The sequence below is a fragment of the Pseudopodoces humilis genome, chromosome 20 (assembly GCF_049639895.1).
Source record: "Pseudopodoces humilis isolate 2021_Gansu_Grassland_sample_001 chromosome 20, ASM4963989v1, whole genome shotgun sequence".
Classification (NCBI taxonomy): domain Eukaryota; kingdom Metazoa; phylum Chordata; class Aves; order Passeriformes; family Paridae; genus Pseudopodoces; species Pseudopodoces humilis.
In genome coordinates, this window is record NC_142219.1 from 6408429 (window position 1) to 6435184 (window position 26756).

The 26756-nt window shown below is 44.0% G+C and overlaps 1 protein-coding gene across 19 annotated transcripts in view; it reads left to right on the forward strand.

Moving 5' to 3' along the window:
* The window catches only part of FBRSL1 (fibrosin like 1), a 502426-nt gene that overhangs the window by 195068 nt on the left and 280602 nt on the right, over positions 1-26756 (forward strand). For 18 of the 19 annotated variants that reach the window (XM_014253901.2, XM_014253908.2, XM_014253906.2 and 15 more), the window contains exon 3: positions 24062-24163. The exons of the other annotated variant lie outside the window; for it this stretch is intronic. In XM_014253901.2, the coding sequence (XP_014109376.2) occupies positions 24062-24163 (102 nt within the window). The remainder of the gene's footprint in view (positions 1-24061; positions 24164-26756) is intronic. 19 annotated transcript variants of the gene reach the window in all.

Genomic DNA, 26756 nt, shown 5'->3' on the forward strand with positions numbered 1-26756 from the left:
AGAATTAAGATGCATTTAGGCTGGAGAGGTGCAGCTCTCTTCCTTTTCTGTGCAATGGTGCCTTGTTTGTACCTAGCCAAAGTTTTGCTTACCCAGGCACCTCACTTTATCATGCTGCATACTCTTGCCTAGATTGCTGTTTTTCCTCACCACCCTGGCCAGCTGTATGTGCCAGATGCACTTGTAGTTCTTGAGACACAAAGCCATGACCAGCGGTGTGACTGTGCTGGGAAAACACTTGCTGGCCTGGTCATCTCACAGCTAAGCCCAGGGGTTTGTAACTCAAGAATGAGACTTTCACTATTGCCCTGAAAACAGAAGCATAAAAGGAATTAATTTGGAAAGAGCTTCATGTAGAATGTTTATGTGCCGCCCTGCTGCCAAGACACCTTGCCAGCTGGGTGGTAGCAGCATGGGGCTTAACTTCTCTCTCTCTGTGCCAACAGGATGACTTAACCTATCCTTTTTATCCCTGAACAAAAGAAAAAGCTGATGATTTGAACAGATGTTTTGCAAATTAGGAGCTGGCTCATGGTGCAGTAGGGGAGTGGTGTGGTCTTTGAACCAAGCTTTGTCATGTGCTTCCTGCCTGTGCCCCCCACCCTGTGCCTAGCTGGGTCTTTTTCCAAAGGACAGAGATCACAGATTGCCAAATGGAGAGACCTTTGGGGCAGGAGAAGCTGGCAGCTCGTGCCTGCTTGTGAGCAGCTGTGTTTTGCTGTCAGGAGAAGCAGCAGCACAGCTCTGGGGGTGGCAGTGGCAGAAGGTGTCTCGGTGCTCATGGTGGGAAGGCGGCAGAGAGGAGGAGAAGCTGGAGGTGTTTGGGACTGGAATTGCACAGTGTGCCTGGACAGGGGGTGATATGGAAGGGTTTTGGATATGCAGCAATGAGTGAGAATCACAGCCTGCCAAGCTGGTTATGGTGGTAGGAATGGCTCATTCCCCAGAGGAAACTGGGGCTCTCCAAAGCCTCCTTAATCCAAAGAAATGGCAGCAATTTAGCAACATCATTTTCTGAGTGCACCTAGTTAAAGTGGTGCAGTCCCTTAGCATGAACACTCAAATTGGTTTAGGAGTGGCTGAGATAGATCAAATGTATTGGAACCAGCTAATTTGAGAGCGCCCATGCAACGGGGTTACACCAATTTAACATCATCAGTTTCAACGCCAGCAGCTGCATTCGTGCAGTGTTTGCAGGCTGACAGAGACAGCAACTAGGAAATGGCCTGAAGAGGCATTTTTCACTCAGAAAGTGTGCAAAGCTACTAAAATTAATAAAACCCTTGTGGTTTTAATCATAGCAGAAACTTGTGTTATGATCTCAAAGGGATTGGCCTTTCTGGGGACAGAAGGGATATTGTTTTCTTAGTTTTCTACGGAAAGAATAGTAGAAGTGCATGATTTCCATATTTTGTGCTTGTATCTCCTAAAGTCTTTCACAAACATTCTCTCAAAAATGCAAATTTTAAGACACTGAGAGACAGATCAGGGTCTGCACGACAGTCAGGTGTCCCAGCATGTGAGATTATAGTAAAAAAAATGAAAAATTAAGTCTCATTTTTCTGCACGTGAGTGCTTGGCATCCTTCGAGGCTGCTCTCATGCCTAACTAAAGTTGGTTCTTTATGCAATATATTTCTTCCTACACTTGAGAGATCTCTTCCCATCCTCCCCCTGCTCTGTGGTGTTACTGCGCTTCCCCAGCTACAATTAAAATGTTGACACCTGGCTTGGCTCTGCAGATTAGGATTTGATTTTCTGTAATTATATGTTATCGCTCACATTCAGTAGCAATTTTGCCTTCTGTACAGTATGATAACACTTATTAATTCAATAAAAGAAATCAATTCACAGGCAATTTCCAAATGTAACACCTTGGTAACTGAGTACTAACCAATCAGATTATGCATCTGACATTGTGCCTTGTCATTTAATCAGTAATGGGTGATTGCAAAAGCAGATATATGTCAGATGTTAATTACAAGTAACACAGTTTGGGACCATAATGTTAGCAGTGCCTGTTTTGTTAGGATGCTGTGCTGAATATAGCTAATATTTGACTTGCACTTAAGTATTATTTACAGTAAATGGAACGATAAGGATATTTATTCTGTCTCTGTGTTCCGACAGATGTATTAAATTTTCTTTTTAATCAGTGGAACGCTGAGTGTTAATGGACTGCCATGCGGTGTATGTGGGATGTGGAGGTGGGTTTGTTTATAGGGAACATGCTCCATCTTATCTTTTAGAAAGTTATACAGTCTTGCTTTCCTGTGGCTTTTTTTTATCTTTTTCAAGTATTTTACTGCCAATCAACTCTTTCCATCAGATGTTTGTTGTGGAAAAATACACGTGAAATCTGTGGGTATGCACCACCTCAGAAGCTGCCAAGACCTTCCCACCTCTCCCTCCTGTCCCTTGCAGCAGGTCCCAGGTGAAATGTCCTCTTCTGGAGAGAATTAACTGTGGGCAGGTGACTGGAATCACCATTTTCACCTGCCATTTTTCCCCTTTAGCTTTCACTCCCACCTGATGTTTTCTCCCCTTCAGGATGTCTTCAGGCTCAAACACAGTTGTTCACTGTTCAAGGTGTTAGCTGGGGCTTGTTGCCCTCCTGGGTCTGCTGATTGTGACTCACAACATGGGCTGTCCTTATCCTCAGCTGCCTGCTGGGCACTCCATGCGCTTCCACTGGTGACCAGAGACCTGCAGGACCTGGCCCTTTAGTTTTGTGTCTTCACTTTAAAGATATATTTATTCTGTGTGATTAGGACCTATTAGTCCCCTTGAATCAAGATGAGAACAGGTGTAATGTGCCCAAAACTGACATTTCAGCTTAGCCAAGTGTTATCATGCTGACACAACCTTCCTTTCAGCTTTGTAATTAAGTTAGAGCCAAGGCCACCAGCTATTGAACTCTACAAAGCAAGTATATAAGATGCAAGGAATCTCCAATAAAGTTGTAAAACAATTAGATGGCACCAGCCCAGGGTGCTGAGGTTTCATTGGATACTTACCTAATTTTATTATAACAGCAGCATTCTAAAACAGCAGCTCTGGGGCACAGTCTATTAATTTACCACTCTGCATATTCATTAAATCTTACAAGCTGGCATCAGTGTTTTGTTTTTAGCAACTTATTTATTGGAAGAGGGAGGCATATTCAGTGTTAGATGACTTATATTTTCTTCTCAGTAAACCACTATCATTCAGAGTTTGCCTAAAATGAGGCAATTCATACAAGTTGGGGTAAATTTTTCCATTGAAGTGATTTGATAATGGTTGATAAAGCAACATGGAGCTTATAAAACCATTTGCTGTGAAATTTCAACAGAAGTTTCTCTTCTGCCCCAAGATATCATCATTTTCAGGGAGGTGAAAGGATTGGAGATGGAAATGGCAATACATATTTCAGCCATAGCCTGTTTTCCCCTCTCTCCATTTTACATACTGACAGGGTAATGTTAAGTTCTCTCTTTATTAATCATTCATAGAGAAGAAAAAGGTCCTTCAAAATAATTCTTTTCTATGTAAGACTCTCTATTGTGATGACGAGTATTTGGTTTTGTTTCTCTTTTCATTACTGTCCTACTATAATTGAACCAGTCAGTGATGTTAGCAGAGCTCTGACAACTCAGACCCTGATGTGTGAATCTTGGCTTCTTACTCCAGTGTGGCTTTCTTGAACTTCCAAGGAAGCAGAGTGTTTATTTTAAATGTCCATGCCAGTAGTGAATCAATTTGATGTTTTGCAATAACTAATGATGAGAGCGCCTAAACCTTGTAAATGGTCAGTTTTTGAATTGTCTTGTTGCACAGAAGTTTAGAAAATCCATTGCCCCTTCAAGAGTTCTTACTGTGCTAAATATGTATTTCTGTAATGAAAGATAGTTATGGTCTTAATTCTTTTCTGAAGAAGAATAACTTAAACTATTTTATCGTGAGAATTTGCAGTTCTAGTTTGGAACTTCTGAAAGTTTTCTCAGTGTCCTTAATGCAGTGAAAAAATGTTTTTTCTCTCCCTTCCCTGCAGCTGGGCCTGGGGAGCAAAGTATGACCCTGGTGTTTCCTGGCAGAGTGTAACTGATAGATAAATTGATACTGGAAATAACGTGGAGCCACTGAAACTAGGTCAAGCGGCTGGTTTGTCTGTGATATGAGAGACTTTTATTTATCCTTTAAAAAAGGATTTATAATGGGATTCTCTGCATGTTTGTGCATATTGAAGGAGAAGCAGATCATGGGCTGCAGGGTTTGATCAAGCTGGGGCAGAGCAGTGATTTTTAAAAGGCAATGCTGGCAGAAGCAGTGAAAATTTTATGAATGCACAAGTAACCTCATGTCACACAGGGATTATTCCTTTAATGTGTTTATGCCTTTATCAAGGATGGGATGGCTTTGTTGCCTAGCTATATAGCATTAACTTGCTACTATCTGAGAAATAATACCCATTAGTAAGTTCTGACTTAGGTATTTATTTCCCATGTTCCTTATCTGGTATAGGTTGATATAAATCCTTCTCCTGACAAATCAGAACATGGATGAGTTTCCTCTGGCAAAACCTGATATTGCAGCTCGTCCTTTAGCTCTCAGGCCTCACGGGTTTAACATCAGTGGTTTGACCTCTCCCCATTCTGAGGATACCCTGAGCACTGCTATCTGTAGAGATGCATGATGACAGAGCAATCATACTTCGTGCTGAAGATTACGGTGCTTTTGGCAGTCTCAGATAAACTCAGCCTCACAAGCTGAGCATAATGACATTATGTAGAACTGGTTTCTATTTGGGGGGGGGGAAAAAACCCAGGAGGGAGAGTGATAGTGGAGATGAATGTGCCTGATGTCAGAGCTGGGGTAGAACTTGACTCTGCCATGTTTGCCAGCCCCTGTGCTGTCCTGGCTGCTGGACAGACGGCTTGTGTTTTGCTGGATAAGCAGATGTCTTGGAGAATTAGGGATTGCTGTCACCGGCCTGATGGCAAGAGTCCAATCTGCTCTTTGACATGGAGGCTTTGCCTCTATTATCTTTCCATATGTGTGTTTTCCTGTCCAAGGATTTCATGGAAATGAGTGTTAGACATTGGGATGAGTGAGTCTCCTCAAGGTCACTTTGCTCTGTGGGCAGGTACGGTGTGCTGCCGCTCACAACCAACCACCAGTCAAACCTTCATGGAGCTGTGCTGAAAAACACAGGACCACAGAGCTGGGAGTCTTCACCCAGCAGGACCTAGACATGTCAGTGGAACTCAGAGGCATTTAAAAAGCACTTTTAAGTACTTACATTCTTTCCCTATATTTAAATTCCATTACCACAGTTTTATGTTGGAAGTCTCATGGCCACCAAGAAGATTCACTGAGTTTGGGAGCTGTATCTCCTGCATTGCTTGTACTGATTTAACACATATAACCAGTTATGAGGCAAGTAAAATTTTTACCTGTAATAAAGCTTTTCATTTCAACAAAGAGCATTTCAACACTTCAGCATTCTCAGATTTGGAAGGATACAGTATAGATCTTAAAATGCATGGTTGATTTAGTTTAAGCAGTGATAGTAAAGATGGATAAAACGAGAAATAAACTCTCACTTGCAAGGTCATTATTTCTCACTTCTAGGTCATTTGATTTATTTGCCAGCATACTGCAAGCTCTGAGAGCTGAGTAGATGCTTATCCGTGGTAACAGTTTTACTTTATCCTACCCAGTGTTCCTACTGATGGGTAGAGTAAAACCTGGCTTTCAACCACGATGGAGGGGCACAGCGATCCTTAATGACAAAGCTGGAATCTCTGCTTTCTGTTCAAGCACAAGGTTTGTCAAAGAACAGTGTGGATTTTTACCATTCTAGTTGGAACTGGCTCTTTATCACCTGTTTTTCCTTTGGGAAATCAGAAATCCATGATAGCACCAAAGGACTTAATTTTAAGGCAGTGTGTAGGTCTCTAGAGCAGATGGGAGAAACTTGGATTGAATTAGAACCATATTGTGAAAGGTGATCATTGTACTCCCCTCTGAATTTTCTGAATCTACTTAGGAGGATGTTTAGGAGAAGAGGGAAAGGATTTAAAATACCAAGTTGCCATTCTGGGAGTATAATCCCTAGGCTACTTCCTTTTTTAAGGGGTTATACTCTAGAATTCAACAAACAATTAAAATTAGTCCTCAGAAGTGCTGACCATCACACAACTACTCCTGTCTCAGCCATGCCAGGAATGTCCCCTGCCTTTCTGCCAGCACCTCCTCCCTTCCACTGACCCTCCCGTCTGTCCCCAATTTGGGTCCCACTTCACGGTGAGGCTTTCAGGGCTCTGAGCCAGCGTGTGAACCTTGTGCTCTGTGTGCAGCTGCAGTTAATCCATGCTCCAGGTTGCTGTTCTCATCAGAAACGTGGGGAGAAAGCGGTGGTGGGAAGATGGGAGAGGGCTCGGCGTTCCCACGCACGACAGCAGCCCTGCGGTTTCCGGGCTCTGTGGGGAGGGAAGGAGGGTGGTGGCTTAGGGGGAGAGCAGCAGCCAATTTAAATCACTTCAGCTCTGCTTAGGGCTGTAGCTAAAACTTCCAGAAGTTAGAAGTTCATGTGACCAATCAGAGAGACTCTCCTGCCAAATTATGTGATGAAAAGCAGAGCAGATGATGTGACGGCTCCTTCCAGATGTCCCTTGTACAGCCACCGCTGCTCTCGGATTGATCATAAGGAATTGAAGAGCCTGTGCAGCAGCTAAGCAGGGCTGTGTGCCTTTCACAGCACCACGAGCTGCTTCCATGGTTTATGTTCCGTGGTATATCAGCAACAGAGCAGCCCGGGTACAAAGCCTGTGTGAAAACTGATCCTTGGTGAAATGGGAATTTACTAATGTGGTGTGTTCCTCTCAAAAATAAAATTGAGCTTTACCCATATTGCTATTAAAGTATAAAGCTTTAATTATGCCCTAAATCCACTTCTTTAGCTGGGGGGCTCACATGATTAGCAGCAAGGAAAAAAAAAATGGCATCTGGAGAGGCTGTGTGGTGCCATGTTTTCCCATATGTGAAATTTTATACAGTACAAATTATTAAACACCAAACCTCCGGAGAAAGATTGTAATGAAAAATTTAGCACTCCCCCATCAGGCTGCAACTAATTTGCCTTCTGACTAGATCTGAAAGAATGGAGGGCTGTGCTGGTGGTAACCCTTGATGAGTAGCTGGCAAGAGGAAACAAGCTCTATTATAATATAGTGCAACAGGAGCTGTGGGGTGATGCTTCTGCGGACAGCTTCTCTGAGACACATTTAAGGTAAACATAAAGAAAAAATAAATCACTGTTTTCAACAAAGGTCTGTGGGAGCATATCCTCTTTTTTCTATTTTGATTTTGGCCTCAAGCTCCCAGTTTTCATCTTGCAACACTTCTTTGGAACAGAGATGTGCAGGAGAGAGGAGACTCGGACCAGGTGCTCTCTGGCTCACGTGTTGGGGCATCCTGTCTTGTTCCTTCACCTTCCCCTGCCCTTCTCCTGCTTGCAGCTGAAACATTCAACCCTGCACACTCAGGGGCTTCAGATGTGAGAGCAGGAGGAGCTGCTCACTGCTGTCAGAGGCTGTTCCCCAGGAGATAGTGATGGTGTTTATAGAAATACACAGCTAATGGTGGACTCTTTATGGTCCTGCTTTACATTTTTGTTTGTGAAAGAACATTAATTACCATTTTCTTTAAAACAGTTAATAGATAATTTCCCTTTTTTCCTCATCTTCTTCTCCACCCCCCCTTTTCTTTTCCCCCTTTCTTTTTATTTTAAGTTTGGCCCTGCAGAATTTTGAAGGCATGCAACTTGACAGGTCAAGCCAAAAGGATGCTGAAGGTAGCCTGATGTGACTGGAGGCACCCGCTGTGTGCTTCTCTGTGATTAACCATTGTTACACTCTGCTAGGTGCTTATTACAATTAAATTCTTCCTTCCCAGAGCAGCCTGTGTTATCCTGATTGGCACGGGGAAGAGCTGACAGTGTTTGCAGCAAAAGGCTGGATTCTCCACAAGCACCTGCTTTTTTCTGGCCAGTTTTTTCCACGTTTCTTGCTAACAAAAGAAAGGCCCCATGTGACCCCAGGGGCAATTTATATTGTCTTGTTACAGCTGGAACATGATTTTAAAAACAGGGAAGTAACCTTGTCATGTGCAGTGTGTCCTCTGGCTCAGAAAGCCTCCAAATCCCAAATTTCCTTAAATAATTTACCTCACCATCCCCAAGTTCATACTTGCCCCTGAAAGCTAGGGATCCATTTTTCCTGGATACTTCAGAAGGAAAGGGCTGCAGGCACAAAAATCCTCCTCACTGAGTCAATCTAAAATCCAGATTTCGCAGTCTAAGTCCAAGAAAACTCAGCGCCGGCAGATTGCTCTTGGCCCCTGCCTGGCAGGGTGTTGATTAATAATTTGAACCTGCAAATCCTCTTTCAACTTCTGTGAAATCTAAATTGTCCATCTGAGGCTTGCTTCTTTCAAAACAATTCTACTGTGATTTTCACTGCCAGCATAATTCTTTGTAAAATAGATAACCCTGTCAGTGGCAAAGCTGTGCTGCACACCTGGAAGGCAGCACAGCTGCCTGGCTGCTGGCAGATGAATGTGGAGAGCTGAGAAGAGCAGAATGGAAAACTGAGTTCAGTTCAGAAATACCCAGCTACATTCTGCTTCATTTGTACTGAACCATATATGTTTGTTTCAGAAGTTTTAATTTTTTTTTTGTTAAGGCTGAAATTTTGGGGATAGGACAGGAGAGATTGGAATCTAAATGCCTTTAGGGGGTCAAGTTGCGGTTAGAAAATCTCAGCTTTGGGACTTGCCAGAAAATAATGGTGCAGCCACTTACTCAAGCAAGTCACTGTTTGAGGCTGCTCCTGCCACTGCATTCTCCCTGGGGCAGGAGGTGGTTTAGGGGGATAAAGCAACAGAGGTTTCTGTGAGATGAGTTACAGGCTTTTGCACAGGTGGCCTGGGAGGTGGGAGCGTGCTGGTGCTGCTGGGTGCATTTTTAGGAGGGATAACACCAAGCTTTGACAAATGTGTTGTAGTTTGCAAACTTAATGGTGTTATGAGATGCTTTCATGTTTTCTGCTTAACTGCTCTGTCTCCATTTTGGCTCCTTTTTTATGGATTTGGTAAAATGATACGATTTTACTCTTGCATCAGTGCAAATCCATAGTAATTCTATTAATGCAAGAAAAAACAACACCTGGTTTTGGAAACCGTGAGAAAAGCAATTGCTGTGGTGTTTTTGAAAAAGGACCTTGTTTGCCCAGTAATTCAATATTGCTCTATCATCTCAATAATGAGAGTTCAGCTTATAATGGCAGCACATTACAAAGAAGGCCATACAATTTAAACATGTTTTAAATCCAACTAATAAGTATGAATTGATTTTCAAGGGGAAAAATGCATAAAACTAGTCTTTTACCATATGTTTCAACTCTACCAGAAACCTTACTTGAATGGTATTTCAATGTGCTTTACCTATTGTGCCGCAAACTTTTTCAGGCTCTGTCAAGTTGTACTAAAGCTTTAAAAATACAGATGGTGGTAAAATCCCCAGTGGAAAACAGCCTTCTATTTCAAACTTCAGTACTGTTTTTTTCTCTTCTAGTTCATGCAGATTTTGACAGATCAGAAGAAATATTCACAGCTTGATGCAGCTGGATTCTTCTTTGGCATGAGCAGAAACATCTGGCCCCAAAACAGTGCATTTTACCAAAGGGCTGAAATGCATGCACGTGCATCTGTTGTGCTAATATATTTTTCTGTGAACTCAGATGTTAATTGCTTTGTTTTGCTGAGACAACAGTGTTGGTTGAGTGAATAAGGTTGTTTCCTTTAGTCCTCTGTTAGTGGTTTTCTTTAGCAAGTGATACTGTTTTAAATAGGAAACTGCCAGGTACAGTGTGAGCAGCAGTAAGATGCAAAGTGTTTTGAGCAAGGATATTTACACTGCAGTGGTATCTAGATATGTATTGTTATAAAGGATTTGTATGTCCACTGAGACAACTATTAGCAAAAAAAACCCATATGAGACCAGTTTGACATCTCCAGAAGAAATGTTCAATTTCTACATCAATATTTTAGAGGTTTTGGCTATCCCCGCTTGCTACTTCTGTTGTTCTCTTTCTTCTCGTCTGCAGGCAGCAACAAAGGAACAATAAAATTGGGATAATTACCTGGTTATTTAGCTCTACCCATAGAGCCTTCATAAGTTTTGTTATTTTGGGCTTTGTTCCTTTTCCCACACTTGTTCTTTCAGGAAGAGCTACCAGTTCAGAGAAGCTCTTTTCTTGACTTCTGATCTCTGGATTGAGCTTTCAGTTCTGTTCTCCCCGATTCTGGGCCCCTGTGCTGCTTGTAAAGATCCCATGGTGTGACAGACCCTGGTCACTTCTCTGATCTGTATCCAAGGTACTTGGAAGCCTCCTGCCTTGGGCAGCAGTCACAGATCTTTGTGCCACAGTAAAACCTCACTGACGCGTGTACCAAGAGCACCCAAATCCCACCAGTTCTTCCCAGTAGCAAAGGCCATGCTCCCTTATCCCTTTTTCACACAACCTGCCTTATCTGCTGGCTTCATTTTTTCATGCTGTAACTCTATGTCTCTTTTTACTAAAATATTTCCTGTGGAGGTGTAGGGTTTCCATGTAGAATCCAAGAAAGCAGCAATTCCTTTTTTTGCTTTCTCAGCAAGCTCTACTCTATTAACATTATGCTTTCATTCTAAGAAATATTTGCTTACATGTCACCCAGGGAGAATGATCTTGTGGTTAAGATGCAAGATGGTTGCTGTTAAAAGCAGCAGCGCTTTTAGGCATCCTGTTTTCTCTGTAGTTGTAGTCCCAGCCTTGTTCCAGGTTCATTGCTTGATGTTCCCAAAGTCATTTGGTCTTTTCATCCCTTCCGAGAAGGGGTGATAACACTACCCACTGCACATCCTTGCTATTTAAATTTGATGGGTATTTGCAGAGCATTTGGAGATGCTCTCAGGAAATATTAGTAGGATCATTAATAAATGCATCTTGCTATTACAGCATCCTCTAAGGTGCTGTGTATATAATTCTAGACTTTCCCACTGAGCAAGTAGAGAAAGCAGATGCTTATTACTGTTTAAAATACCTTTCTCTGCACCAAATGTGACAAGGAAGATGAGCATTTCCTGAAGTTAAGTCCATCCTTATGGGAAGGACTGCAGCAGGCTCAATTAACTGGGCTGTTACTTTAATTTCATTTTTAGAAGCTTCTTGTTCCAGTTCAAGTTAAATTGATTGATAACTTATTTAAACTGAGCAAAATGAAGGTTTGGCTTAAAACTTGACAAGCATTTACAATACTTTAAATCAACTCCAAATCAAGCTTTTAGTTGAACTAGTGGACTTGTTTATTTTGGGTTTTGACAAGCCTTTGTGCTCTCTGTGAAACAGTGCAGGTGCAATGGCTCACATTTCTCTGGGCCTGCCTTAGGCAGGCTTCCCCTCCTCTGGACCCTGCTCATCCCCAGGCACAGCCTGACCCCTTTCTGGAAGGCACCAATTACATTTTTCTCTCCAGAATCAGTGAGGAGAAGCTGTCTAAACTCACAGGGAGCAATTCAGGCCAGCTGGATAACCCTCAGTGTCTGCCTGGTGTTTACATCTGCAGTTTGCCCTTTCAGCTGTATCAAAGCTACAGAGTGCCAGCCAGCCCTTTTGTGACTGAGAAATGTTAAAACCCACACTTGGCTTTAGGGAGTGCCAAGCCACTCCTGTGCTGCAAATCAGGAGTACAGACAGGGCCAACAACAAGAATTTTTCTCTACTGTAAGCTACTGGAATCTGTGGGAAGAAGGTAGGGCAGGATCCCAGTCCATCTGCACTGAGCTTTCGGTGCTGGCTTTAGTTCCTTGCATGTTTGTGTCCCTTGATGGTAGCGAGTATCAACCAGCTATTTCGAGGAGCTCTGGGCTCAGCCTGACAGCAGAGCTGCCTTCCAAAGAGCTGCTTCCCCTTCCTCATCAGTGAACATTAATCTCAAAGTTCAGTGATCATTAGCTAAAATAATTGTCACCCCTTTTTAGTTACTTGGGACTGGAAATTACCAAAGAGTTTCACCTTAGTTGCTTAGCCTCTAATTGTTATTAGATTTTTGTTTTCTTCAGGATGTCGATCAGCAAACAGGATGTCCCCTGGGCATTTAGAGGAAATTGCTTCTGTGTTTCCTTGAGGAGCTGGCTGTGCCTGCTCTGGTAGTTTCAACACTTTCCTCAAATCAGAAAACCTTGCCCTGGTGGTTCATGGCCTTACTGAAAGTTTCCTTGACAACCCCAATGTTGTGACTGATCACAAGGGATGATCACCACCAGACACACAGTGATGTTTCAAGTTGCCTCTGCCTCAAGTCCAGACCTGCAGAGGTGTGAGGTTTGCTCTGATTTTTGCCAGAGGTGACTTGGTTCATCTGCTAGTGCAGGGAGCCTGGAGAAAATGGCTTTGGCCCTTGCTGAGCTGAAGCAGCTGTGGTTAGCTCTCCATTGCCTCTGGGAGACATGGCACAGCTGGCCGGGGGACAAAGACCTCTGCCAGGGAAAGGACAGATCCCAAAAGTCTAGGCAGAGTTCAAGGAGGGACTTTGTAGAGTTTGAATTAGTAATAAAAGCAAATTGTAGGTCTGGCTTGAGCAAGGTAGGAGCTGGAATAAAACAACTCATGGTGGTGTGCATGGGAATTGTCTCTGCTTTGCTAAATTCCCACTGTGCCAGCCAGCCATCAGTTCCTTCCACGTTGAAGCGGTGGTTCTCTTCTTGCCTTTACTGCCAGCAGTTCCCCCAGCTGCTGTGAGGCTGGAGCCTTGCTCCTCCTGGGTTTTATGGGATCGTCAGCCATAAAAGGGATGTGACTGTGGGCTGGTCTGAGAAGGGCTGGGAACACGAGATGTCAGGCCAGACCCTGGGCATGTGGGAGACTGTCTCCTGTCATTTGAACTGTGCCACTCCAGCTTAGCCTCACCCCAGTGATGGGCAAGAAAAGTGTTTTGGGGTCCATTTCTACTCCATGGGAAGTGTCAGGCTGTGACTGTCCTGATGGGGGCAGGGACCAGCACGGCTGGGGCTCTGCTCAGCTCTGCGATCTTTGACAGCAGTTTCTGCAAAATTCATTATTCCCTAGGCAGCCTTTGCATTTATTTATTTACTTTGTATCTTTTATTTTTTCACTTTGGTTTATTAGTTGCATGTGTGGCTTTATCTGGATAAAAATGCATGCAATTTATGCATGCCTACAGTAGCATATGTTTTATATATTGGCTTTACAGGGATGGTACTGATTCCTGAATTAATTTGAACAGCAAATTGTTGTTGTATCTGCACACAGTATGTCTTTTCTTTTTTTAACATGTATTATATGACACACATCTGGTGGTGTTTTAACTGTGTTATTGTGGTGCCTCAGAGTCCTAGCAATGAATTTGAAACTCAACTGTGCTAAGCACAGCTTTTTCACATGGGATGCTTGGAGGGGTTGAGCAAATTGTTGAGCAAGAATGTGGGTGTTTTTGTCTCTGCCTTGAATCATGGACAAGAACCCAAAGAAGGGGTTTGCAGGCTGCCTTCACTGTAGGGCAGCATCCGGGGCAGCTGTTGTGCCCAGCTCTAGATAAGGAGAGACCTGCAGTGCTCACACCTGGAGAATTGCTGCCAATTTTTGCATTTTTAAATGGTGGTTCACTTGGTCTCTGTGATCCCCGTAAGAAGGACTTGGAGCAATTCAGGACAACTCTCCAAGTTTGTCCCATGGGTTAGGCTGTACTCACCACGGGCTGTCTGTTCAGTAGAGCTGTGCCTTGCTGGTGCACTGGGGATGCTGAAGACCTTCCAAAATCATTCCTGTCAATGCTGTATCCAAGTCAAAGTGGCCTCTCTTCCCTTGCTGAGGGGTTGGATTAGTTCCCTTTGGGTGTGGCATTATGCAGGAAGCCCGGTGTCACCTCCCAGCTTTCCCCAACAGGCTCTGTTTGGCAGCACAGCCTCTCTTCTGCAGGAGCTACAGGCAGCTGCTCTCATTCCTCATACCCATGGTGCAGCCCTGCTTTGGGATATGTTTTTTCTCCTGAGGTGTGTTTTACACAGAATTCAAGCTGCTGCTTAAAGCTGCCTCCCCCTCCTCTTCCTTATTTATTCTAAAAAGGTATCATTGGCATCTGTGAATTTTATCTGCAGTGGTTTTGATAACATATTTTCCCAGATATTGATGGGACTATTGAATAGCTGCAAACCTTGTTTAAATCCTTTTACCTTCTGTAGCAAACATTAATGTTTATTTATTGACACTGCCTTCTGAGAACTCAGCTGATATGGTCTCCACTTAAAATTTGCCTTATTGATATTTATATAGCAGTAACTTTTATCAGAATGTCTTGCAGCATGAGTGCATCTAGAATCCTAAATGCATCACATTTATCCAGTTTCCTTTTCAACCAAACTTATTGAAGAAATGAAACCAAGCTTATTCAAGAAAAATAATTTTCCAGAAAAACCTTGTTGAAATAATTTAATTGAGTCAATTTACTTCAGTTCTGGTTTTCTTCTGCTGCTCAAGCCAGGAATCACAGCACTGAGCCTATAGCAGCCCAGCCAGGCCTGGTTGCTTTTCTGAAATATGTCTCCAATACTTGTCTTTTGTCTGTTTTCTCAGTGGATATTCCAAGATCAGCTGAAACACCTGTGTGACAGGGTCTCCCATTCTGTAGCTTGTGCAACAGGTCTGAACTTTGTTCTTGGTAAATGTTGTCTGATACCTTCCTTTAGCTATCAGAAGGCTGGGGAATGTCTGTTTGCTTCCCAAGGTTGAGGCTGAACTGCACTGAATGCTTTGCCTGTCTGACATAATTAGTAATAAGTTTACCTTGCTTTTTACAATCTTCTTTTACTAAAATCACTTTTGAAGGTTATCCTCACCTTTCATATAGAAACCAAAACCCTCAGTTTTGTGGAGCAGCATTACAAGAACTACTGTAATATACAGAGATATTTTTCTTGGTGGAATTTCCTAATATATTTTGAAACATCTCCTGCAGCTTTGGACAATTTAATATGTATATTAAATCTACTTTTGCTTTGAACATCACAGCTGTTGATATTAGCCTTTAATAGATGGTATCTGTATGCATAGATGGCAGCAATGTTAAAGCTGTCAATTCTGATTGCCTCCTACATGGTGTTTAAAAGCATCGTGTAAGCTCAGCCTAATTTAGTCTGTTGGCTCCAGCTGAACACAGCTCTCTTCTTGCTAAGTGGATGCTTTAGTCAATCATCCCTCTGTCCTGCTTGGAACTACTTCCCTTACAGTGATCCTTTCGCTATGGTCCACTGCACCAGATTGGTAACACTTGATGCATCTGCTCTTAAGAGTTCTGAGCTCATCTTCAGTGTATCCATTTCTTTCCCATTACCAAAAAAAAAATGTGCCAAATCAATTTTCTATTTGATGCATATTGGATGACATTTTATAACCGAGAATCACAGGTCCAAATCATCTTTATGTGAAACTTGAAGCTACAAATCTTATTTTCAAGAGGCACGGAGGCTTTCAGTTCTCTCATGGGCTATTTATTGGATGCTACTCCTTGAAACCTGTCACCTCGTTGTGATCTTCACCTCATGCTCTAGGGGAACTTCTGCTCTGCTGCCTAGAGCTCCTTCTCCTCCTCCTCCTCCTCCTTCACCGATTTAGTGACTTCGGGGCTGTTTCTCTTGCATATTCTCACTCCCCTCTCTGGCTGCAATTGATGCTCTGCAGCAACTTTTTCCCCTTCTTAACTGCGTTGTTCCAGAGGTGCTGCCACCATTGCTGATGGGCCTGGCTGTGGCCAGCCATGGAGCCAGCTGGCATTGTCACCACTGGACATGGGGGAAGCTTTGGGCAGCTGTCACAGAAGCCACCGTGCCACCAAGACTTTGCCACACAAACGCAATTTGTGCCCCTCTGTCGCCCTGCCTGCCTCTCCAGCCAGCCCCGAGGGCTGGTAGGTGCCATCTGTGTCTGCGTGCCGTGTTGTGGAGGGCAGGTTTCAGTTAAATGGGTTGGGAATGCTGTTTCCCCCTCAGCAGTCCAAGTCCCGCTCCGGCACGCGCGCTCGCTGGCTGTAACCTAAGCGGGTCTGGGCTGACACAGTTTATCACTGACGTATGTCAAACCCAGATTTTCCCAGCTGTCTGCTGCCATCTGCCAAGTGCGGCTGGGGGCATGCAGAGTGCAGTTTGCTACGCAGGCCTGATGGCAGCTGTAAAATCGAGCAGTTTTGCCTGCTTAAGCACCAGCTTTTTTCCAAAATAAGCATTAGCTCTCGCATGGCAGCGAGGCTCCTGATCCTGAGAGTGCGGGCCGTGGTGAAGCGGTGCCGGCTCTGCTCCATAGCCAAGGCCACCTGCCAGCCCAGAAGCTGTGAAAAATCATTGCAGCGGTTCCAGAGCTGCAGTAAAGCCAGCCCCACTGCTCCATACGGCCTCTGTGTGCTGGGCACTGAGGAGAAAGGCTTCTCCTGGCCCCCAGGGCACTGGCCTCCTTTGATGGCACCTCTCGAGAACCATGAGGTCAAACAGAGTTCCTGCCTAGCCAGAAGTAGCACCAGCTCTGCAGAAGTGTCTCTCGGGGAGCTGAAGCTGAGCTCATCTCAGGACATTGCCCTGGCTAGTCACAGTACCAGACAGGAGTTATTCCAAAAACTGCAAAGGCAGCTGCCTGTACCAAAGGAGCTTGGATTTAATTTGCACTTAGAAATGGCAGGTGACCCTCATATCTGGTTGCAAGCCTTAAGATGTAAAGTCAGGTTGTTATTGAGTAGTTAATATTGCTCAAGTAGCTGAGAAACTTTCAGTGGCTTTTGAATATTTTGGTTTTTCATTCATAATACTTTTTATTACAGGAGGTGGTTGTACTTGCCTTGCTTTAGCAGCTGACTCAGTCTAAGCACAGAAATCCTTTGCTAGCATCAATTCAAGTTCTCTACATCCCAAGGAGAGGTAAAAACAAGCCACTGTGTTGCAGACTGCTTGACTGCAGCACAGGCTATTGATGTAAATTAGCCAAAAGAAACTGGTAAACCAGGATTAGAGAACCAGTAGTGTGCACAGCAGGTAAATGTGCAAGCAGTAACCTTTGAAACATCATAGAACTGAGTGACTGCTAAAAAAAAAAGGACAATTATCCTTCAGTATTGTAACACTACTGCTGTTTGCTTCTTCATCACAGTAAGTAAAAACGGACATGTCATATTTAAAATGAGTTATGGCGAAGATAGCCCATCACAGTATCCACAGCAGCACCACCCAATTAGAAAAACTACTCTAATCCAACCTGATGCTACTGTCATTTTTAAAAATGAGCTCTACTTCAATCATAAAATACTCAGACCGTAACATTGCTTTCTACGCCATATGTCCTTATTTAGAGGGGAGAAAAAATGATTGCACCCTTAATTCAAAGGAAACGTTTCCCTCTGAGCCAGAACTCAATAAAATGTATCAAAAAAAATTGTGGAAAAGGCCAAGCAAAGAAAATCAAATTGTAGCGTGTGAAACGATTTAAGGAGGGACCTGGGGAATACATAATCTCCAAACTGCCAAGTTAGAGCAAGTATAAAATATACAAACAAGCCTGATATTTTTCCCAGTTGATCTCATTATGAGGTATGCTTGGGATAGATAAATTTTGTTAGAATGCATTAAGGCTGGATTTTCAAGGAAACAAATCAGAAGTAATGTGTTTAGCTGATTCCACCTTGTTTTGATACGTTGGTCTTTTCAGGTTTAAAGAAGTACATTTTTAAAGCCAAACGGTTTGTTTTGTTTCAAACATTAAAACCAGAGGCAACTGGGTGGCTTTCCTCCCCCTTCTGGAAAACAGACATTTAAAATTTCAGCGTGGTCTTTAATCATTGGGGTAGAGCTCTGTGCACTGTTTCACTGCCACTTATTGCTGCCTGCCTAAAATACACGGAGCTAGCCTTGAGTGCAATCCCTTAACAGACTGTTTCATCCACAAATAGTACTTTTTCCAAGTTGCCAATATATTTTAATTAAATTGTCCATTTGTATTTATTAAGGCAGTTTACTGTCTCCTGCTGCAGAAAGCTGCTACTGCTGATAGTCTACCAGAGAAACATGAGCTTATCTGGGACTTGATAATAAAATGCAAGCATATGTTAGCAAAAAAGTCTCTCAAAATATTGTTTAAGCATCCTTTATTGGGAAGGGGACAGGCCATACAACTATTTTGGTAAGTTTTTGGAACAGTTGGTGTTATCAATTCTTGTAGCTATAGGAAATCATGATCTTTGTTAGAATGAAATGTTACCTGCAGGAATTTTTCTTCAACCCTGTAGAAAGAGTTGGAAAAGGGTCCTTTGGCAGAGCTGATGATAAAGTCATTACCTGCTGATGAGACGTAAAGTGGTGTTCAGCAGCATTAGTTTAGATAGATGAGCATGATAAAGTTGATTCATCCCTGTCTCTGTTGATCTGAAAGCTTGGACCTAAACTCTGGGACTTGGATGCCTCTCAGCTCTACCCACTTATCTCCAAGTGGCTCCTGCCAAAATAGATTTACCATGAAGTCAGTAACATGGAAATCCAAAGGTTGTGTTTGGTCTGTCCTCTCTCTCAAGACAAATGAAAGTGGATCGTCCAGAGCTTTAAGAAGGAATTGAACTTTCTTCTTGAAGTTAATGTATTCCTGAAAGGAAGTAGCCTGGCTCAATGCTGTGTGGGACTTTTTGCCCTTTTGATCTGAAAGGGCAGCTTTGTTTTCATGGACCATTCCTGGCTCCAGAGTGCAGCACAAAGTAGGTGGGTGCCATTCCTGCTGGTGCCTGTCCACTGGCAGAGGTGACAGGATTAGCAGATTAATAGACCCATCTGAGCCACCAGAACAGAATCTCTGAGATTAATATCTTAATTATGTCTCTCCCTGAGGCTTCTGCTTTCTGTCTTTCCTTCAGAACTGTGCAGAGAGGTTGCTGGGAATTTCTTTTCCCACCCTGTGTGTATGCAAGACCCGTTTTGTACAACACAGATACAAACCCAAGCAGCAGCAAGGGGTTTAAAATGAGACTGCTGTGACTTTAAGAGTGAGGAAAAAAAACTGTTAAGGAAGGAAAATAAAAATCCCACAGCCTGTTGTAGCAGCTGTAGCTTCAGATCGTGTGGAAAATGAAGGCAGATGATTCAATTTGGCCTGTGCCCCGAGTACATTTCCAAATGCTTCTGTGTGTGCGCAAGATAATGAACAAATATATTGAGATGGCACAAGATCAGTCCGAGTTTGCCGCTGCACAGGCCGCGGAGCTCCCAGTAGGAGTGCACTAGCTGTGCTGGGTTAATGGGGGTGAGGGTCAGCAAGCCCAGCACCTTTCAGAACAACTTAAGAAAAGAATTTGTCTCCTTTTGCCCCGGGCTCCCCGTGGCACTCAAATGGAGCTTGTGATAAATCGAAGTGTATTTATTAATAATGAGCAGGGGCAGCGTGCCCATGATGTGAAAATAGGTGTGCCAAATAAAAACGTGCTTTCCTCTGACATCGGAAAAGCTTAAGTAAATGGAGAGCAGGCTGATCTATTATGATTAAAAAGCAGGGGCTGAGAGCCAGCATAGTGGTAATGAAAAAGCCCTTTTAGGGAAATAAGGCCCATTCTGCCCATTCATATATTCCTCCACCCCCCACCCCACAGGAAGAAGTAGGGAGGGGGAAGTTGGATGGGAGAGATGGAAAGGCAGCAGCATTCCAGGGTAGCAGAGCTGGAGTTATTACTGGGATGAGTTATGGTATTTAATCATGCTACATGATGTCCAACAGCGCAAGGTTCATAATTCTTGGCTCCAAACGTGGCTCGGGACTGTCCGTGAGCACCTGCAGAATGCAAATTGATCATGGCCTTGCAAACCCTCTGTACCTACCCCTGGTCCTTCCCTGCCTGCAGCCCTGGCCCGCTCCCACCGAGCTGGGAACAGCCTCTTTCATGTTCTCAAACACAAATCTGGCGTTCCTGGTGAAAGCTGGACTGCAGCTACTGCAGAGAGCTGCGATTGCCTGCTTTGCTCTGCGGTGTGTGCAGGGTCTGGGGTGTTATTTATCTCGCAGGAGACTGCGTTGGTCTGGTTTTTAAGTGGCTTTGGGTTTAATCAATGCTTTTGGAGAATTGCCTTAACTTCAGCAATGAAACTCTGCTGGAGTAAAACTTCAGCACCTATTCAAAATTTCAGTTCATATACATGGACATTAATGTCTTGCTGTCTTAGGGTTTGGAAGAGATAAATTAACAAATAGCTTCAGTTGTCCCCATGTGCCTTTTTATTTTCTTCCAGCTTTGCTCTCCTGAGGTGACACAGTAGTCAGCCTTTGTCTAAGACAAGATTCCCTCCCACCTCCAGCCCTCTGGAGACAAGGCTGAGTAGCACCTTTCCAAGCCCTTCTCTGCAGAGCTGTGGGCACCAGAGTTGTTTTGAGACATTTTGCTTCTCAGATAGCTCCCAAAACACTTTGAGCAGACCTAAGGGCAGCTCAATCAAACACACTCAGGTTTGGCCCGCACACTTCCCCTGCTGTTCCCCAGTCTCTGTTTTGGCTCTGTTATGCTCGCTGGAACCCTCCAGTTCCAGTTTGGAAGACAGTTTGGATTAATCCTGCCTCAAACAGAGAAAACCCATCCATGGAATTGTTTTTGCTCAAGGACCTGGGTGCACTCAGTGGGTAATGCAGAGGGACGGGGACAGGCTGTGTCTCAAAAGGATTTGTCTCAAAAGGATTTGATTTTAGGTGAGAACAGCCTGTAATGTTGAATTGCATTTGTAATTCTGGTTGTTGAAGGACATTGCCACTGTGTGTAAATACCCTGGGCAATCAGTATGGGCTGCTCAAGTGTTAGATGGGGTATTTGGCTGATCCACCTGGGGTGTTTAATCCCCGTGGCTGGTGTTGCACCAGTGCCTCTGGAGGTCCCTGGCAATTGTTGTATGTGGATTTGGGGAGTTGGTTGGCTTTGTGCTGAGCTGGAGGTGACATTCCCAGGCTGGGAGCAGCTCCAGGAGCCCACCTCAGCTTTGCAAACTCTGAAACAGTAATGACTTTTTCCAAGGGAGAGTGATACTAGTTTCTATAGTAAAACTCAATCGGGGAACGTGGTCAGGAGGAATTTCTGGAACTCAGGCAAAAACACCCAGAGAAAATCACTAGAAATCAAGCAGCTGAGCCAGTGGCAACTTTGGGAAAGAAGTTTTTGACCAGTTTGCTAATACCCAGGTCTGTTGGTAGTGCCCCTGAAACCAATGCATCCATTTAGCAGAACAACTTGTCCTCCTCCTTGGGTCCTGCATGTGGCTCATTAGGGTAATTACTGATGAATTAAGGCAGCTTGGCTGAGCGCTGGGGCTGCGGGTGTGCGGGCTCCCCTGCTGGCAGGCAGCAGGTGTAAATGAACAAGATCTGTCAAAAAGGCTGATGACCCTCTTAATTCACAGCAGCAAACTGGGGACAGAGGTAGTGCAGCAAGTTTAATAATTGATATTTACTTGGAAAGGTTAATGGCAGCAGTGATGCTTCTAATTTGCTTGCCCGTGCAAGACCTTGTCAGGTCAAATTGTCTCAATTTGTTACTGCGTGTGTAGGTGTAGTTTTCCTTTAATGAAATTTGGAGAAAAGAAACAGGTGGTGTTTGGAGCTGACTGTAACTCAAGAAAAGCAGCAAAAGGATCCAGTCTGGTAACAGGCTGGGTGAGTCTGTGCTAACTTTAAACAGCTGGCAATTTAGTCCTTTTGAATTAATTCTAGCAACCATTTGCACTTGGGAAGGTTAAAGGATTTGGAATGGCATAATTTATTTTCCCTTTAATTTGCAGCTGTCTAGGAGTTGTTTAGGTCAGAAGTGTAATAATTTTGACAGGCTTTGATGTGTTCCTAGGTGGGAGGGAGAAGGTTTTGGATCAGAAAGTTGCAGAATTCAATGGGCATTTCTGTACTGTATTAGGGAAATTGTAATTCTGCCCTGTAATGGTTAAGTGGCTCCTATTTCAGGGCAAAACAAAGCACCTGCTGTGTCTGGAAGGATTGGAATTGGCAGGTCAGATACTTTACATCCAAGAGTTTCAGAAGAGCTGGCTGATGACTTGAAACCAGTGGAGTTGGGTTTTGAGTAAGTGTAGAAAGACCCAGATGACAGAAAAAATCTGGTGTGCCAGTGTTATGAAAAGCTGTAATTAATGGGGTATTACCATTTGTCTTATTGGCTTGGCATCAATCCTAGGCAAGATAATGGCATAGCTGAAGTAGTAATTGCTTAATAAAGACCTCAAAAAGAGTAAAATAAGTGAATGACAATCATTTAATGTATTTAGGAAAAAAAATTTACCAAATTTACTTAATTATATGTGGAATTAAAAATTTGATGGCTTATGGCCAATATTGATGAAGGATAGTTAGATTTCTCTTTTCAGTGTTGTTGACCTATTTATTAAGGAAACAGACAGTATGGATTGAACATTATGAACTTCAAGTGGATTATTTCTTGCCTTGATACATGGTGTGGATAGTTCCAAATTCAAGCTCACTGTTGTTGGAAATGCTTCTAGCAGATCCTAGCAGGGATTGCCTCTCATTGCTGTGCTGTGCTTTTGAAGATTTTGACATAGGAGCAAAGATAAAATACTTGTTTTGATAAAAGTTTTCAGGTGGGCAATATTTGAAAGGTGGTGGGCAAGGAGTGAGCCAGGGCACTGCACTGAGAGTGGTGGTTGTGTGATGAGGTTGGCCACGATAAAATTTTGCTTTCTATCACTTAAATGTGTCCAAATGTCTTATCCTGCAGAAGGTGTATTGATGAGGCAAAGGTGGCAAAGGCATGCAGAGCAAGGACATTAATCAGAAATCTACTGAGCATGATACTTTTCCTTCTACTTCTTTTCCTTTTACTTCTGCTACCCAAGCCCATACAGGGCTGTGCACTCTGGAGGAGAACTGGAGCTCGTTGTCCGTACACTACTCTGAACATTTAATTAAAATATTAACAGACTGTGGGGCACTGGGCTGGCAGCACTGTAAAACATCCATGGAGTGCAGTGACCAGTGCTGCCAGCGCTCTGATAGCTGTGCCCATGTGGTGACAGCATGCCCAGTGTGCCCAGTGCCACAGGGGTTACATCAGCACCAGGAGCAAACCCTGCTGGCTGCCAGCGCCACCATGGAACAGGACAGCAAGAAACAAAGGGATTTTATTGCCATTAAAAATACCAATTTGTACAAGCCGACATTTTAAATAGTGTAATTTAAATGGAACCAAACTGATATGAATAGAACCTATTAATAAATTAAACACTTCTTTCCACCCAATATTTCACGAGGGAATTAGCAGAATAATTTGTTAGTAAATGAGCCCAGGAATGAAGCTGTGAATGACATCTATCCTACCCCTGTCCTCCCCCGTAACACTCTTTGCAGATGTAAGAGGAAGGTTGCTGTGATTGCAAGCGTTGGCTCTCTCACTTCTATCCAAACACAAGCACAACTTCAGGTGAAGGGAGTGGGATGATTTAGCAGTTAAAGCACCAGCCTTGGCTGTAAGAATTAATCCTGCTCTACTTCAGATTCTGTGTGGTATCTCAAATTGTTTCAGGCCAGTGTCCCTCAGAGGCCATCATGAGCTCTCAGTGCAGTCCCTGGGGTGTCCCCAGGGCACATCTCCGGGCTGGGAAGCGATGGCCTGGCCGCTGCGTCAGGCAGCAGCAGTGTCCCAGCTTGAGGGGTGCTGGGAGCAGAGTGAAGGGGGTTTGTCCATCCCCTTCCCCTCCAGGCCCCCGAGCACTTTGGCACAACCTTGCCTAAGGTTCCAAAGAATTGCCAGAAGCACTTTCCCTCTCACACTAGTGAACAGGAGTGTGGGCACACGTGGTCAAGCACGACTGCAGAGAAGCCCCGTGCATTCCATCCCTTCCACGGCGCCGTGGGCGTAGGACTGAAACATTGACTAACCTCGGGAACAGGTGTCAGAGCAGTGCTTGAAAATCTCCTTTTTCCCCCTCCTTCTTCTCCCTCTAGATGAAGGTCCCTACAAGCAGAAGTGGCAGAAATAGCGAGGAAGACAGCATCAGGGAGGCCACAAGCTCTCAGCGGAGCAGCTCAAGGGACCGTCTCAGTGATGTAAGTACCATTCAGGAGAAAGCATCGCTTCATTGCAGCAATTCCCGCTGCTGACATGGCTTTTCATAAATCTTGCTGAACAAATGTTGGCATCCAGAGGTCACTGTGTAATAACTTTTTTTTATGTCATGATTGAGTGTTACGGCATAAGTGGTTGAGCTGCCTTGCAAACACTATAATCATGGTGCAAATAATATGATAAGCGAAAGATCAGAGATGGGAAAACAAAATGGAATTGTTATTCCTTGGGGAAAAATGGCTTGATGTTTTGTCTTGTTTTTTTCAAAGAAGTTGTGTTAAAAAGCTTTTTACAGCATCTTTGGGTTTAACTGCTGCACGTAATCACATAGTTTGGGTGCAAAGTTAGTTCATCTAATTTTATGCTTCCTGCCGCCAAGATACGAGAGGGTTTTGGAGGAAAGCTGTCTTTCTCTCAGGAAATTCGATGGTACATTGAGTGAAATGTTATGATAAAACAAAAGCAAACGGTGCCTTAGTGTGTAAACACACAAATGGGCTTTTGAGTCACCAAGAAATCAATGGCAGTGCTGGGATAATTTTATACGAAGGCTTTTTGTGTTAGCAATTAGCATTTCGCCTTCATTAAAACATGATTTTTTACTAATTAGGACCTTTCCCGTTAGGAGAGATTTAAATGAAGAACAATAATCAAACGCTGGCACGAGCATGTCTGAAATATTAAATTTGCCATTTCAATGGCAAGCCACAGAAATCCCAGAGCGAGTGGTTTTCATGTTGAGTTCTATTAATGTAAAATATGCTTCATAACTAAAACCTGTCACAGAAAACGGCTCACACCAGCTAAATTCAATTGGACAGTTAATTTAGCTTTAAAATTGAAAACACTACCTCCGCTTCAGGATGCAAAAGGAAGGGGGGGGAAGCCTTTGATAAGTGTAATGTATTTGCTATTAAGGCTTTCAGAGCCCGTTCTACAGGAGGAAAAGGGAGAAAAAGGGGAAAAAAATGGCTCCCACAAATGTGTTTAAAAGCTGAAAGTATTTATTAAAAATGTCAGCAGAAAAGTGCTTTTGGCAGATTAAAGCGGGATTCAGCTTGACAGCTCTGACAGGGAAATGTGACGGGGGAAAATTCTCTCTACATGTTTGGAGTGTGAATGGGGCGCTGTAAACAGCCGACGCAGTGGGAGGAAGAGAAAAATAACGTGTCCTGTGATCTGCTTCCAGGATTGCGAGCCCACGCGCCGCCGTGGGGCCGGGCAGCCGGGGGGGCCCCGGGACAGATCCCCTTGCTGTGGGACATCTTTGGCTGTGCTATTAGTCAATAACGATGGTAATTTTATATACACGTACATCGATGCGATTCCCTGCCTCCCCTCCCCTCCTGACGGGTGTGTGAGAGCCTGGGAGCTGCAGGAAAGGAATAACATATTCTAGCTTAGCCATTAGCTCAGGTCAAAGCGTTAAGTGGTCTTGGAGACTTTTCTTGTTAAACCAATGCACTTCCAGTATTTCTCCTCCTTTCCCTTTGCCCCCAAAGTTGCAGGCTGAGCCTGTAGGAATTGACTCTGAGTGCCTAATTCCTGCAAAATCTTCAAAGCCTGTTCAGCAGCCAAGTGAAATTCAGTGGGAAATGAGCACTCTGTTCTTTTTTATTCAGCGGAGACGTTTGGGCAGTGCCTGGAGGCCGGGGCACACTTCAGAGCTTTGCTGAAGCTGCTCTCGTGACCTGGCGACCCATCGCAAATGAGAATTTTTCAAATTAGTAATTAAACAGTTTGAAAAGTAAGGTTCGTGAATCGCAGAATGCTCTTCGTTCATTATTTGATGAGTGCAATTTAGCTTTAATTACATATAACGCTGCCTCGTGCACTGGTACATGTTCTGTAGCCTATTTAGCGACTGTCTGAAAGCCTTAGCAAGTCCCATGGGTGCAGTCAGGTGGCTTTCCCCATTTCTGTGCGAAGGGATGAGGAGGCCTGGTTCTCTTACTGTAGAGAGGGAGCAGGGAAAGGGAGAGGAGACAACCACATGCTTCTGAGCGATTCCTGCAGGATTTCCTGTCCAGCCATGCCTGGTCCCTGTTGGCTCTGGAGCGGTGTGTCCCTGTTTAAATACCTGCCGTGCCACACAAGTGTCACAGCTCCTTTTGTGTCCTCAGGATCAGGACCACAGGGCAGTCAGGATGTCCGAGAAGGCAGGGATTGTATTTCCTCGAGGCTGGTGGTTACAAAGCGAGGCTCCAGTGCCCCTGCAGATGGATGCTCTGCAGCAGGAGGCACCTGGGCTGTTTCTCACTCTCCTGCTGTTCCTCGGTGCATTTGGCCTTCAGGAGTGCTTTTTGTGCTGCCTTTCCCACTAAGTGGGATGTGAACAATGGAGTAAATGAGGCAGGAGGTGACAGGTCTGGCTGCTGTAGGGTAGCACACAGCAGGTGTGGTGGGAAATGTGCCTATCAGTGCTGGCTGTAGCTGTGCCATCTCAGGAGCACTGGATCCTCCCTCCAGCTTCATTGGTCCCCATTTCAGAAGTGCTGTTCTGAACAGCTTAGCCCCTCTGTGCCATTTGTTTCTTGAGGTGACTTGTTCAATGGGATGCCAGCAAGTTGTTCT